General features: G+C 42.1%; 1 protein-coding gene across 1 annotated transcript in view; it reads right to left on the reverse strand.

Moving 5' to 3' along the window:
- Positions 1-7,074: 7,074 nt before the first annotated feature.
- LOC106573743 (partitioning defective 6 homolog alpha) overlaps positions 7,075-15,915 on the reverse strand; it is a 40,183-nt gene continuing 31,342 nt past the window's right edge. Inside the window, exon 3 of the mRNA XM_014149076.2 lies at positions 7,075-11,092. Coding sequence (XP_014004551.1) covers positions 10,194-11,092 — 899 coding nt within the window. The 3' untranslated portion in view covers positions 7,075-10,193. The remainder of the gene's footprint in view (positions 11,093-15,915) is intronic.

Consider the following 15,915-nt stretch of genomic DNA (forward strand, 5'->3'; position numbering starts at 1 on the left):
CTTTTTTTGGTCTTGTCATTATTTTGTGGACATACTGCTTTCGAGTGATGGTGACTTGAGGTTGATTTGAAGTAAAAACAAAAACGCATTCCATACATACTTTGTTTGACAAAACAATTCAATTCATTCAAGGAGCTTTATTGGCATGGGAAACATATGTTAACATTGCCAAAGCAAGTGAAGCAGATAATATACAAAAGTGAAAAACTAAATGAACAGTAAACATCACACTCACAAAACATCTGGTTTATATATACACTATCTTGGTTCCAACTGTTGAGTAGAACAGCATGTGGTTAACCGCACACTAGCGCCCCGTACTGGTCATTCCTACTACGTAAATCACTAAGAAACTAAAGAGCAGGTGGAGAAATTATTCATTGCTGAGTCACACGTCAACAAAATATAAAAATGTGTCCTTGACACATGTTTTTATCAACTCACGACACTACACTTTCAGTAATTCAAGAAGTTGAGGGTTAGTCAGAAGTGACTTGAGGGGTGGGATGTGTGGAGAGAGAGGACGCAGCATGTTACTATTGCAGAGATGAAAGGATCTTGTCCTTTCGAGAGCTTCCTTCGACACTCATCTTGATCCTGAACTAATCGTTAAATTGTTAGGCTGCTGTCTCATCAAATAAGAATTGTGTTGTATATCGGCTCTACTAGTGAATCCAGGGCCAGAATATTGCACAACTAAATGAGCCTTAGACCAAATTGTCTTGTTAGACTAATTCTCAACTGTGTTAGAATGTGCTTCTGGATTTCCGTAGGCCTACCTGTTACCGTTGTGGTAACATGACGTAGCAGGCATAAAAGAAACTGGAACATCTGGTTGGGGACATGGCAGAGGCTACCGTTGTGGTGTTTTTATCAAACACTTTCATGCAGGAGTCTTGAGTTTCAGAGGTAGCTGAATGATTCAGAGGAGGGAGTGAGGGAAACTTGAGGCTGAATTTCTGGCTCTGGAATGCTGAAGTTGATGTAGTTGTATAGGTCTGTTGCTGTCCTTTCATAGGAAAGCCTAAGCGAGTGGGAGAAGCACAGAACAGAGACGGATACATTATAACTGACTGAGAAACAGTCAGTTTAACTTATGAAAACTCACTAAAATAGCAAACATTATTATGGACATATTTTATGGAACACTATAGGTAAACAAAAACATCCCAAATAATTTTGAAACAATGTCAGTAGTAGCCTATATGAAAACCACAAAAATATAATAGAAAGGGCATACAATTGTGGTCATAGCATGTCCAGGGGGCTTTGTGCTCTCAGCTGTTTCTCTCTTCACCATGGACCTTCCACGCGCAGCTGGACAATTCCTTGTCAACTTCTCTCATCTCTGTGACTACAGAAGTCTGGGTGTTTAAATATGAGGATATCTGTTCTGGACCTCCGGCATAGAATACATGTCATACATGCATAATATCAAAAATGCATTGGAGATATAATGGCTTACTTGGGGAAAAAGCTCAGGCACTCAACTTAACATCTTAAAGCCGTTTTGTAAAAATGGAGAGGTCCACATTCTCTTACACTTCATTTTCATAAAACGCATGCAGTTGATCATCGCTCCACTGCAGTGGCATATTAATCATGAAATAGGTGAATTAGGTAATAGGCTCATACTATAGTCTTGGGTGATTGTTCAGATCAGACATGGTTAGCTAGTTTTCGGAAACAGCAAAAACAGTGGCAAGTAATATAGCAAATTCACTCACCTCGAAAGTACCTTTTTAAATACCTCTAGGAACTGAGAAGTTTCTAATTGTCTGATTATTTGGTGCCATATTTAGGTTAGCTTGCTTTTGTTTGATTTTCTCGGCAGCCAGTAAGTCGTCAGAGAATGACAAAATGTGATCAAATTATGAAAGTAAACACGGAAACCTAAAGGCGGGAAAGGCCAGGCTGATGTAGCAGCATGTGCGATAAACTTGGCTGAACAGTTGGAAAGACAAATATATGGTCAGTGCGATCCTGGCTCCTTGGGATGTCCCTACCCTAACCTTAACCCCGACCCATAGCAGTGGGGGGAAGTAGGGGTGCTGAGGGTGCTACAGCACCCCTTGAAAAATGTTAATTAAAAATATATTAGTAAAAATGTAATTTTTTTTATTTTTAAGTAGTGCACTAGGCGTTTACTAGTATTAGCAGACCAAGCAGACCAGTCTTTAGCATGGGCCCCAAAACAATTCAGCATCTCTGGTAGTTGTAGAATTAACAACAGTATCTTGCAGCATTCAATAGTTGGAATTGTAAGAGTTGTTGCCCTGTCTCTTTCTCTGTGATTGTCATTCTAATGGAATCCAGAAAGAACAAAACCCTGCCCTAAAACATTTACATCAAAATATGCAAAGTTATGGGCAAAGACACAAAACATCAAATAAAAAAATTGATTGATCAAATAACATGGAAAACAACCACTTTTTATGCAGTATTAATTTACCATCCTTACAAACCACTTAATGTAAATGTGCATTACTGTATTTTACATAGGCTGGTCCTCTACAGTGGAGGGGAAAAAAGTATTTGATCCCCTGTTGATTTTGTACATTTGCCCACTGACAAAGAAATGATCAGTCTATAATTTTAATGGTAGGTTTATTTGAACAGTGAGAGACAGAATAACAACAAAAGAATCCAGAAAAACTCAAAAATGTTATAAATTGATTTGCATTTTAATGAGTGAAATAAGTATTTGACCCCCTGCAAAACATGACTTAGTACTTGGTGGCAAAACCCTTGTTGGCAATCACAGAGGTCAGATGTTTCTTGTAGTTGGCCACCAGGTTTGCACACATCTCAGGAGGGATTTTGTCCCACTCCTCTTTGTAGATCTTCTCCTAGTCATTAAGGTTTCGAGGCTGACGTTTGGCAACTCGAACCTTCCACTCCATTCACATATTTTCTATGGGATTAAGGTCTGGAGACTGGCTAGGCCACTCCAGGACCTTAATGTGCTTCTTCTTGAGCCACTCCTTTGTTGCCTTGGCCGTGTGTTTTGGGTCATTGTCATGCTGGAATACCCATCCACGACCCATTTTCAATGCCCTGGCTGAGGGAAGGAGGTTCTCACCCAAGATTTGACGGTACATGGCCCCGTCCATCGTCCCTTTGATGCGGTGAAGTTGTCCTGTCCCCTTAGCAGAAAAACACCCCCAAAGCATAATGTTTCCACCTCCATGTTTGATGGTGGAGATGGTGTTCTTGGGGTCATAGGCAGCATTCCTCCATCTCCAAACACGGCGAGTTGAGTTGATGCCAAAGAGCTCCATTTTGGTCTCATCTGACCACAACACTTCCACCCAGTTGTCCTCTGAATCATTCAGATGTTCATTGGCAAACTTCAGACGGGCATGTATATGTGCTTTCTTGAGCAGGGGGACCTTGCGGGCGCTGCAGGATTTCAGTCCTTCACGGCATAGTGTGTTACCAATTGTTTTCTTGGTGACTATGGTCCCAGCTGCCTTGAAATCATTGACAAGATCCTCCCGTGTAGTTCTGGGCTCATTCCTCACCGTTCTCATGATCATTGCAACTCCACGAGGTGAGATCTTGCATGGAGCCCCAGGCCGAGGGAGATTGACAGTTCTTTTGTGTTTCTTCCATTTGCGAATAATCGCACCAACTGTTGTCACCTTCTCACCAAGCTGCTTGGCGATGGTCTTGTAGCCCATTCTAGCCTTGTGTAGGTCTACAATCTTGTCCCTGACATCCTTGGAGAGCTCTTTGGTCTTGGCCATGGTGGAGAGTTTGGAATCTGATTGATTGACTGCTTCTGTGGACAGGTGTCTTTTATACAGGTAACAAGCTGAGATTAGGAGCACTCCCTTTAAGAGTGTGCTCCTAATCTCAGCTCGTTACCTGTATAAAAGACACCTGGGAGCCAGAAATCTTTCTGATTGAGAGGGGGTCAAACACTTATTTCCCTCATTAAAATTCAAATCAATTTATAACATTTTTGACATGCGTTTTTCTGGATTTTTTTGTTGTTATTCTGTCTCTCACTGTTCAAATAAACCTACCATTAAAATTATAGACTGATCATTTCTTTGTCAGTGGGCAAACGTACAAAATCAGCAGGGGATCAAATACTTTTTTCCCTCACTGTAGGTTTGTACCTGGAGACTTTCTATTAACCGTGAAGTAAAAAAAAATGACCAATACAGTAATTGAGTACATTGAGACATCAAGTGGTTTGTTGTGATGTGATGATGTAGTTCAGTTGGTAGAGCATGGCGCTTGCAATGCTAGGGTTGTTGGTTCGATTCCCACGGGGGACCAGTATGAAAATGTATGCACTCACTACTATAAGTTGTTCTGGATAGAAGCGTCTACTAAAAGGAATGACTAGACCATTTCAGTTTTCACATAGAAATAACTTGCATTTGCAAAAATATTTTTATATTCCACAAGTATTATCAGATTAACTGTTTTGTAGAGATAATTATCAGACTCGGGTTACAAATGCTGGTAAACAATCAAATAGATTTAGTTAAAGTTTCACAAAACTAGTGTACTGGGCCTTTATTAGTCCTGTATTAGCTGACCTATATAGACAGCCCAGCAGCACCCCAAACAACCAAAAACTAAAATATCTAATCAAATGTTATTTGTCACATTCTCTGAATACAACAACTGTAGACCTTACAGTGAAATGCTTACTTACAAGCCCTTAACCTAACTTTAACCCGTACCTTAACCATTTTAAATGTCAATGGGGTAGCGATGTCCCAAGGATTCCGGATAGCACGGACCATAAACGTATCTCTTCAGTGTTTCAATCATTGTCACTGTGTGACACAACGTAAGCAGTGTGTTGATACAATATCTCTGGTCTTGCATCATGATACGCTGTATCAGACCAGCAGAGGGCAGTAGTGCGAAGGGTTAGAGGTGACCTAATAAACATGAAAATATAAAGAAATGCAATGCAACAGTGGAAAGATAGAAATATTATTTCTATCAATAATTGATCAGGACCTTTTTGATTCACTGCAATACATTTTTTAATTTAGATTTTTTTTGCTGAGATCATAGTGGTAGCCGAGAGAGAAAGACCGAGAGAGAGATTCCCAAACCTTCCATAACAAAGCCATCACCTACAGACAGATGAACCTGGAGAAGAGTCTCCTAAGCAAGCTGGTCCTGGGGCTCTGTTCACAAACACAAACACACCCCACAGAGCCCCAGGACAGCAACACAATTAGACCCAACCAAATCATGAGAAAACAAAAAGAGAATTACTTGACACATTGGAAAGACAACCAAAAAACAGAGCAAACTAGAATGCTATTTGGCCCTAAACAGAGAGTACACAGTGGCAGAATACCTGACCACTGTGACTGACCAAACTTAAGGATAACTTTGACTATGTAGACTCAGTGAGCAGAGCCTCGTTATTGAGAAAGGCCGCTCTAGGCAGACCTGGCTCTCAAGAGAAGACAAGCTATGTGTACACCACCCACAAAATGAGGTGGAAACTGAGCTGTACTTCCTAACCTCCTGACAAATGTATGACCATATTAGAGACACATATTTCCCTCAGATTACACAGACCCACAAAGAATTTGAAAACAAATCACATCTATTGGGTGAAATACCACAGTGTGCAATCACAGCAGCAATATTTGTGACCTGTTGCCACAAGAAAAGGGCAACCAGTGAAGAACACACATCATTGTAAATACAACCTATATTTATGTTTATTTATTTTGTGCTTGAACTATTTGCACATCATTACAACACTGTATATAGGCATAATATGACATTTGAAATGTCTATTCTTTTGGAACGTTTGGGAGTGTAATGTTTACTGTTCATTTTTCTCCATCTCACTTTTGTTTATTATCTATTTCAGTTGCTTTGGCAATGTAAACATATGTTTCCCATGCCAATACAGCCCCTTAAATTGAATTAGAGAGAGAGAGAGAGAGAGAGAGAGAGAGAGAGAGAGAGAGAGAGAGAGAGAGAGAGAATGCCAAGGTCTATTGAGAAGGAAATGAGAGTTGAAATGGGGGATCTATTCTCAAAACAAATGCCTTCATTTAAAAGGGGAAATTAGACATTACTATATCATTATTTACACCACCTGTACTGGTGCCAGAACAGAGAGAAGTCAACACAAACACAGTGGCCTGTATTACTCAAGACTTCAGGTTCTATTGAGTTTCACAATACTGTAATAATAACCATGAGAACACCTCATTTCAGTCACAGAGCTATGAAACCTTTCAAGTACTTAGGGGAAAAGACACATACTGTATCATTGCTTCTTGAATAAACATTTTAACACAAAGATACAGACATTCATTATTCAGTCGGGGACATTTTAGTGTCTCAGATTTGAATGTATACTGTCATGTCCAGAATGATACATGAATGATTGCAAAAACAAAAGGATGGCAGTATCCTTTTTGCCCTTGTAAGCGCTAACTGCAGCTCAAACAGCAATAAATAAGCATCGGAAATTACTGAAATAATATGTCACAGGAAATTAAATGTCTATGAGAGGGACACTGTTATATCCTCCATAATGAATAACCTGGAGGGGTTGCTGGGGGTTTGTTTTGGTAGGGGTCATGGTGGCAGTGACAGTGGTAGTAGTGTGACTCCATTTGGTTTACAGCCTTTGGAATGTTATGATAAGGGACACAAAATCACCTTTGTAAGAAGCCTGAGAGAGAGAGGGAGAGAATGAAAGAGGGAGAGGGAGAGAATGAGAGAGGGAGAGAATGAGAGAGAGAGGGAGAGAGAGAGAGAGGGAGAGGGAGAGAATGAGAGAGAGGGGGAGAGAATGAGAGAGGGAGAGAATGAGAGAGAGAGAGGGAGAGAATGGGAGAGAATGAGAGAGGGAGAGGGAGAGAATGAGAGAGGGAGAGAATGGGAGAGAATGAGAGAGGGAGAGGGAGAGAATGAGAGAGGGAGAGAATGAGAGAGAGAGGGAGAGAATGGGAGAGAATGAGAGAGGGAGAGGGAGAGAATGAGAGAGGGAGAGAATGGGAGAGAATGAGAGAGGGAGAGGGAGAGAATGAGAGAGGGAGAGAATGAGAGAGAGAGGGAGAGAATGAGAGAGAGAGAGAGAGAGGGAGAGAATGAGAGAGGGAGAGAATGAGAGAGAGAGAGAGAGAGAGAGGGAGAGAATGAGAGAGGTGGGGCAAGACCACAGGTAAAGAATTCAGAGTGAATTAGCCCTATGTGACCACACAAAAACAACATCGGAGTATTTTTTATAATATTTTATAGTAATATGTCATTTCATAATCAGCATATCTCTATACCACATTCACAGTATTGTACACCCTGACCCATCAGATTCATATAAACACTTTGTTCCTCTGTTTGGTTCCCGGTACTCAAAGAAATACAAATGTCCTCTCCGGGATTCTCATATACAAACAAAAGTACAAGAATAAGAAAAATACTCTCCATATTTTATACATTTATAAAATGTTATTTTACAAAAAATCTCCCAGTTAATCAAAAAATCCCTTGCTTATATAATTTTTCATTTGTATTTATAGTTTCATAATTACATACATGAAAAAAGTATTCAGTACAGTATGTGGTAGCTTTTCTGTTATAGATGATAGCAGTTTTCTTTAAGTAGATTAACAGACAATATACTGTATCTGTGAAGACAGGTGATTCTGCTGTATGTTCTACAACAGGGGTGTCAAACTCATTCCATGGAGTGTCTGAAGGTTTTTGTGTTTTCCTTTAAATTAAGCCCTAGACAACCAGGTGTAGGGAATTCCTTACCAATTAGTGACCTTAATTCATCAACTAGGTACAAGAGAGGAGTGAAAAACCCACAGACACTCGGCCCTCCGTGGAATGGGTTTGACACCTGTGATCTTATGATGGCCTCTTTCCTCGTTGAATAAATAATTGCCCCGCCCGATATTAAAGTGAGCAACTTCATTCTCAGGTTAATGAATCTATCATGTTTCCTGGCTGCCACCTGGTGCAGCAGTACCAGTGACCCATACAACTGCAGCTCTAGTAAAACAATAACAACCAGGCCACAGGAGGTCCTCATGCTCTGCTGGTTTTGTTCTGTCTTATTGGTCAATTCAATAATCGAAGTCAACATTAAGATGGAGAGTTATTGAATTGATGTGTTATTCCAGCTGGTTCCAGAGTGAAAGAGATGACCTACAGATACATCATGTCCATGTAAAACACAATATTATCCCTCTGTTGTGGTAGGTCATCTGATGCTCCTTCTGTCTCTATGGATCACTCCAGACACAGCCCACCAACCAGCCTGGAGGTCTTGGGCATTGCTAGCTGTGAGGGCCGGCAGCTCTCCCTCCAGTCCAGTACTAACAGAGAGTCAGAGGGCCCTTGTGTTCGGGTGCAGTGAGGGTAAGAAGCAACAACAATAAGCTTGGAGTTTTGAGACTGTCTGCCTCACAGCTCTCACTGCAAGATGATACCCTTGGCCTTCAAATTAAGAGGAAATCTCTCCTCCTTCCCTCGCCATGCCCCTCAGGTTTAGATATCAAGAATGGAGTAAAGTGTATGAACAAGGTCCCAATGTGCAGAGTTGTAGGCTTTTTAAACATGAAAGGAATTTCCTTATTTTACACAACAACATGGCAGTCACAAGTGGGCCTGAAGACAGCTGGGTCTATAAGAGGCCGTGACCTTCTGGAGCAACAGCACTCCATGTTATTTCTGTTGTGTTTACTCTTTGTCAAATTTTCAGGGGAGAGAAACCTTGTCCTGAAGCAAAATGGAATTGGCTTCTTTAAAAGCAAGACAGCAAGTCTGCCAGGGAAATTCTCCTGGGTCTAATGTTTCATCCTGGGACCTCTGTAACTCCAGTCAACCACTGACTTAAATGAATATGAAGTCAAACCATCTGACTATGTTTTAGATGAAGAACATGTTTGGTGGCTGTGGAGTACATTAAAGGAGAAAACTGCCCATGTTGCGATAAAAAGGTGGTGTTCTCTTGAAGATGTTTCCGAGACAGAATCAATTGGACAGATATTCTGCTATGATGCATCCCCATCGCCCACGTCAATGTGTAAACGCAGTCAAACGTAGGCTTCGTTTGTCACTACTGCATGTAAAAGTTAAATAAATATGATGTACATCGACATGGGGGAGACAGAGGAGCATATATCACTCCTACTTCCTATACTAACACCGTGATGACTAACAGTAGTGTTACATATTTTCCTATAAAAGGTTATGATATGCCATAACTGTGTGTATCAAATGGGAGTAAGGATGTTCAAGGGCTGATTAAAATGTTTAGTCCTGTCCTGTCCTGTCCTGTCCTGCCCTGTCCTGTCCTGTGGAGGTCAGAGGGACCCTTGGATCCAAGCACACATATTGTAAAAGCCTCGCTTGACTTTGTTGTGTTGTGTGTACAGTAATGCCATGACATCTTTGTGGTAACTGAGAAGAGGGAACAGGTAATGTATGTTTCGAGATGTGCTGTATGTGAATCCACTTCATGATTTCTGGACAGAGGAATAAAAGCTAGTGTATGTTAGCTAAGCAGGCTAACAACCGGCAGTGATTGTCACAGTCACAGAAGAGAACACACTGTATGGACATTGAAGCATTGCAGAATGCAGGATCAATTAGACTAATACCATGTTGTCTCTAACACTGTGTCCACATAGATCACATGTCCCTCACAGACAGACACTCACAGTGAGATAGAGTGTGAAGTGTTGTCTGCTTCTCTTCCTGCCAGTATTCACCTTTTCACTGACACCCAATGACACTGTCTAGAATTGAAGAGAGAGGTGGTCCTGTTAGAAAGTTAAATAAAAGTGAGAAATATAAGGCGATTTGAGCGGAAAGCCATAAGGCACTTCCAGTATGGTGATGGTGACAGCCATTATCATGTGTGTTGTAGTAAGTAGGTTCTCAGGATTGACACCACAATGTCCACTGAGTTCCTTACATGATGGCTGCTAGTTCTGCAGCGTTTAGTAGCATGGAATACATATCGGATACTTTTAAGGCAAAGCCATCATCATTGCCTGCATCATTGTTGTGAGTTGTTTTCTGTAGTGAGGTAACAACTAAAATTGTTGTTTTGTGGTCAGCTAATGTTTGTCATTTGTCTTGTTTTTCTCATGAGACCAATTGTGCATGTTTTGTCTTCTCTTGTTGATGTCTCCTAAACTCATCAGTAAAATTAGCACTATGACAAGGTTTTACATTGTGATGATGTTCCCATCCTCTCTCATGCTCTCCTGGCTGCTGCTGGTCTTGGTGGGGCTGCCGTTGTGAGTAGGAGTGGTCAGGGAGTTCAGAGAGGCCTTGCTGTCTGACAGAGAGCCCCTGCTGGGCAGGAAAATGCTCTGGGGGAGGGGCCGTTGCCCCAGTGATGAGGACAATGGAAACTCCCTGTGGCTGCCGTTACCATTGGACACACAGTGGTGGGGCAGGTATGGCAGGATGTCACGCTCAATGATAAGGTCTCCATCCTCGTCGCTGTCGCCCTCCGCCACACTGTTGCTGTTGCTATAGTGACTGACACTTTGAGAGGCGGGGCTGGGGGCCAGGTCATGGGAGATGGTGGAGCCTATGAATCCAGAGGAGCTGTCCCCCCCTACCGAGACCTTGCTTCCTCGGAGAATCACGTTATTGCGCTGGTTGGCTGGCTTCACCGTCACGATCAGGTTGTGGCTGTTGGCCACCATCATGTCTGTCACCTGGTCCAGAGACTTGCCGTCCACGTCAATGCCGTTGACCTCCAGGATCTCATCGTTGACCCCCAGCAGGCCTGTGCTCTCAGCCAGGCCTCCACGCACCAGCCGGGAGATAAAGACACCAGGCACCTTCTCCACTCCCTGAGGCGTGACCCGCACGCTCACCCCGTCCCGGATATAGAAACCCAGGGGCTTGTGGGTACCGTGCTTGTGCAGGCGGACACGCCGGTGTGTCTCGGGCAGGATGTCGACATCGATGATGGAGGAGATCTGGCGGAAGTCCTGGGGATGGCCAATCATCAGGCCTGGTTTGGTCTTCTGCTGCGCCGGGCGCAACCCTGCCAGACCCTTTTTCCTCCTCTGCAGGGAGTTGGTGGCAAAGACCACAGGCTCATCCATATCTACAGGACAGAGAAGCCATGTTAGAAATACACATACTGTACAATGACAAGGCAGCATCAGGGCCTCAGTTCATTCCAAATATGGATAATAAAATACAGCGAAACATGTTCTGCCGTTAAAAATAAAAGGCATCACATCCTGTCATCATGTCCCCTTCTGGTGTCAACAGCTAACCTGAAGGTAAGACATGGATTAAATTGAGTTAGTTTAGAGTGTGAAAGGTGGAGAGACATAGCACAGGTTTTAAATCTACTCTAATCTTTTCCAATGCCTCTGTCTGTCTTTCCGTGTGTAAACCGTCAATCTCAAACTCTCAGAGCAGGAAAAAGCTCACCTTTCAACTCTCAAGAAGGAAGTTTAATTTCCCTACTATATAAATACACATATTGATATAGAATGCAGTGGTCTCACTTTATCCTGCTGTATGTTTCTCTTGGCTTTTCAGCGAGAGATTCGTTAAGATCAAATATTATGTCAACCATTGAGATCCTATGAAGTTATATACTAATTTCTATGATGTCAACAATCTGAGCTGAGTGTAGGATTTCCAAAAACATTGAGTCTCTATTCCACACTGTTTTCAGAGTTACGATTCCCAATGCCCTCTATCCCACTTCTCCTTTTCCACTCCCTACTCTCCACTCCACCTCTATCTCCCTGTCTGTCTCTCTCACTCACATCTTCCCTGTGCTGATTGAGAGCAGAGGTTGCTGGCAACAGGAGAACAGTATTTCAGAACCTGCCACACAGACAGACGGAGACAGTCGGAGAGATGGAGCAGGGCTGCTGGGGTAGGTGTAAGGACACAGTGAGGATTTCCATAACTCTCTCTCAGCCCCTACTGAGGGGTCAGAGGTTGTGAAACAGAATCAGATTACATAGCAGGCAGATGAATCACAGGTTCAGTACCCACTGCTAAGATGAAATAGACCAGGCAGCCTAGATCCATCATCACACACACCTCTGGCGACATATAGAAAGTCATGTTTTTAGTGCTAGCAGGCAGGTAGCAGCATGGGGAGAAACCACTCAAGGCTCAGGTCTAATGACAAGCCTGTGGAAGAGATAATATTTGTAGTTATTTTTAAACTGTGGAGAAGGGCGTGCTATGTGAACCTGTTCCTCAGAGAGATATGTAGGAGAGGTCTAGATGTTACTCTGGTGGGCGGAGACTAATGCGGGGAGACTTCAAACCGTTCTGTCTCCTGCGCCACTAGGGGCCCTGATAACTCTAGACCACTTTTATTCATCCCACAGAAACGCAGACAAGGCGCTCCCTCACCCTCCCTTAGGCAAATCAGACTATGACTTTATTTTCCTGCTTCCTGTTAACAAACAAAATCTCCAAACAGGAAGTACCAGTGGAGTGCTCAATATGGAAGTGGTCTGATGAAGCTAGTACAGACTGAGATATGTTTCGAGATTCATCCCATAGCATTGATGAGTTTACCACATCAGTCACAGGCTTCATCAATAAGTGCATAGACGACGTACCCCCCACAGTGGCTATACTATATGTGTTGTAGATATGTGGTAGTAGAGTAGTGGTCTGAGGGCACACACTTCATGTGTTGTGAAATCTGTTGTGAATGTATTGTAATGTTTTTAAAATTGTATAACTGCTTTCATTTTCTTGGAACCCAGGAAGAGTAGCTGCTGCTAAATACGAACGTATCCAAACCAAAAAGCATGGATAATAGGGAATATCTTCGCTGGGCTAAAGGCTAGAGCTACCGCTTACAAAGAACGGGACACGGACATGGACACATACAAAAAAGCCTGGTAGGACCTCCAACGAGACATCAAACATGCAAAATTGACAATATAGGAGGACGGTGGAATCCTATTACACCGGCTCTGACGTTCGTTGGATGTTGCAGGGCTTGCAGACGATAATGGATCACAAAGGGAAACCCAGCCTTGAAATGCCCAGTAATGCAAATAACACAACAATTACATACTTAACGCTGCTGGGTCATGCAGCAAGACAATCTAAACCACACAAGTTTACATAAAAATAGCTAAAAAGCAACACATTTGAAGTTTTGTAATAGCCTAGTCAAAGTCCAGACCTAATCCCAATTGAGATTTTGTGGCAGGATGTGAAACGAGCAGTTCATGTTTGAAAACCCATAACTGTCGCTGAGTTAAAGCAGTTCTGCATGGAAGAGTGGGACAAAATTCCTCCACAGTGATGTGAGAGACTGATCAACAACTACAGGAAGTATTTGGTTGCAGTCATTGCAGGTAAAGTTGGCAAAACCAGTTATTGAGTGTAAGGGGGCAATTACTTTTTCACAAAGAGGAATTGGGTGTTGCATAATTTAAATAAAGTAAGTATTCATTTTTTTTGTTATTTGTAAACGCAGGTTCCCTTTATCTAATATTAGGTTTTGGTTGAAGATCTGATAACATTCACTATAAAAATATGCAAAAATCAGAAAGGGGGAAAATACTTTTTCACAGCACTTTATATATATATATATATACACACACACACACAGTTGAAGTTGGAAGTTTACATACACTTAGGTTGGAGTCATTAAAACTCATTTTTCAACCACTCCACAAATGTCTTGTTAACAAACTATAGTTTTGGCAAGTCGGTTAGGACATCTACTTTGTGTATGACACAAGTCCTTTTTCCAACAATTGTTTACAGACAGATTATTTCACTTATAATTTACTGTATCACAATTCCAGTGGGTCAGAAGTTTACATACACTAAGTTGACTGTGCCTTTAAACAGCTTGGAAAATTCCAGAAAATGATGTCATGGCTTTAGAAGCTTCTGATAGGCTAATTTACATAATTTGAGTCAATTGGAGGTGTACCTGCAGATGTATTTCAAGGCCTACCTTCAAACTCAGCGCCTCTTTGCTTGACATCATGGGAAAATCAAAAGAAATCAGCCAAGACCTCAGAAAATAAATTGTAGACCTCCACAAGTCTGGTTCATCCTTGGGAGCAATTTCCAAATGCCTGAAGGTACCACGTTCATCTGTACAAACAATAGTACGCAAGTATAAACACCATGGGACCACGCAGCCGTCATACCGCTCAGGAAGGAGATGCGTTCTGTCTCCTTGAGATGAACGTACTTTGGTGCGAAAAGTAAAACAAGTCCTATATCGACATAACCTGAAAGGCCGCTCAGCAAGGAAGAAGCCACTGCTCCAAAACCGCCATAAAAAAGCCAGACTGTGGTTTGCAACTGCACATGGGGACAAAGATCGTACTTTTTGAGAAATGTCCTCTGGTCTGATGAAACAAAAATAGAACTGTTTTGCCATAATGACCATCATTATGTTTGGAGGAAAAAGGGGGATGCTTGCAAGCCGAAGAACACCATCCCAACTGTGAAGCACGGGGGTGGCAGGATCATGTTGTGGCGGTGCTTTGCTGCAGGAGGGACTGGTGTACTTCACAAAATAGATGGCATCATGAGGGAGGAAAATAATGTGGATACATTAAAGCAACATCTCAAGACATCAGTCAGGAAGTTAAAGCTTGGTCGCAAATGGGTCTTCCAAATGGACAATGAACCCAAGCATACTTCCAAAGTTGTGGCAAAATGGCTTAAGGACAACAAAGTCAAGGTATTGGAGTGGCCATCACAAAGCCCTGACCTCAGTTCTATAGAAAATTTGTGGGCAGAACTGAAAAAGCATGTGCGAGCAAGGAGGCCTACAAACCTGACTCAGTTACACCAGCTCTGTCAGGAGGAATGGGCCAAAAATCATCCAACTTATTGTGGGAAGCTTGTGGAAGGCTACCCAAAACGTTTGACCCAAGTTAAACAATTTTAAAGGCAATGCTACCAAATACTAATTGAGTGTATGTAAATTTCTGACCCACTGGGAATGTGGTGAAAGAAATAAAAGCTGAAATATATCATTCTCTCTACTATTATTCTGACATTTCACATTCTTAAAATAAAGTGGTGATCCTAACTTACCTAAGACAGGGAATTTGTACTAGGATTAAATGTCAGGAATTGTGAAAAACTGAGTTTAAATGTATTTGGCTAAGGTGTATGTAAACTTCCGACTTCAACTGTGTGTATATATATAATATAGTGTATAATATGCATATTTATATTCTATTATACAGGGCGCATTTGGAAAAGAGACCTAAGTCTCAATGTCTTCCCTGTTAAAATAAAGGTTAAATGAAAAAAAAGATTCCAAGAGGGCCAAATCCCAGTATCTCCCATCGTCTAATTTACATCACTTTGCATGGCACAACACATTAACACAAAAGGCATATAACTTCTCACGCATTCTCAAAACTGTATCATAGGAGCGCAACCCTGTGTCGCTCCTCTTTGAACTGAATAACAGAATAACACCGTTTCCCTGTAAAAAAGGAATCCAGAGCAATACAATAAAACATATCAAAATTGGTAACTCTTTATGAACACCTGAAACAATCCAATCCTTCACACCTCCAACGGTGTCCGTGCTCCCAGGGTTCTGCGGGAACTTCCCGCCTCGGACAAAGCCACAGATGAGGTGTGTTTGACCTCTGTGATAGCCCACAGATGAGGTGTGTTTGACCTCTGTGATAGCCCACAGATGAGGTGTGTTTGACCTCTGTGATAGCCCACAGATGAGGTGTGTTTGACCTCTGTGATAGCCCACAGATGAGGTGTGTTTGACCTCTGTGATAGCCCACAGATGGTCAGCCATCCAAACAATGTCATAAATCGTGATTGAGTCATCGCGCTGGGCCTCGTCCCCAGCAAGTCGCTAGACATATCTTCATCATCGTTCACATTTGTTCATTCTCTCTATTTTTCAACAACACACATACCAACAAC

The sequence above is a fragment of the Salmo salar genome, chromosome ssa16 (genome assembly GCF_905237065.1).
Source record: "Salmo salar chromosome ssa16, Ssal_v3.1, whole genome shotgun sequence".
NCBI lineage: Eukaryota > Metazoa > Chordata > Actinopteri > Salmoniformes > Salmonidae > Salmo > Salmo salar.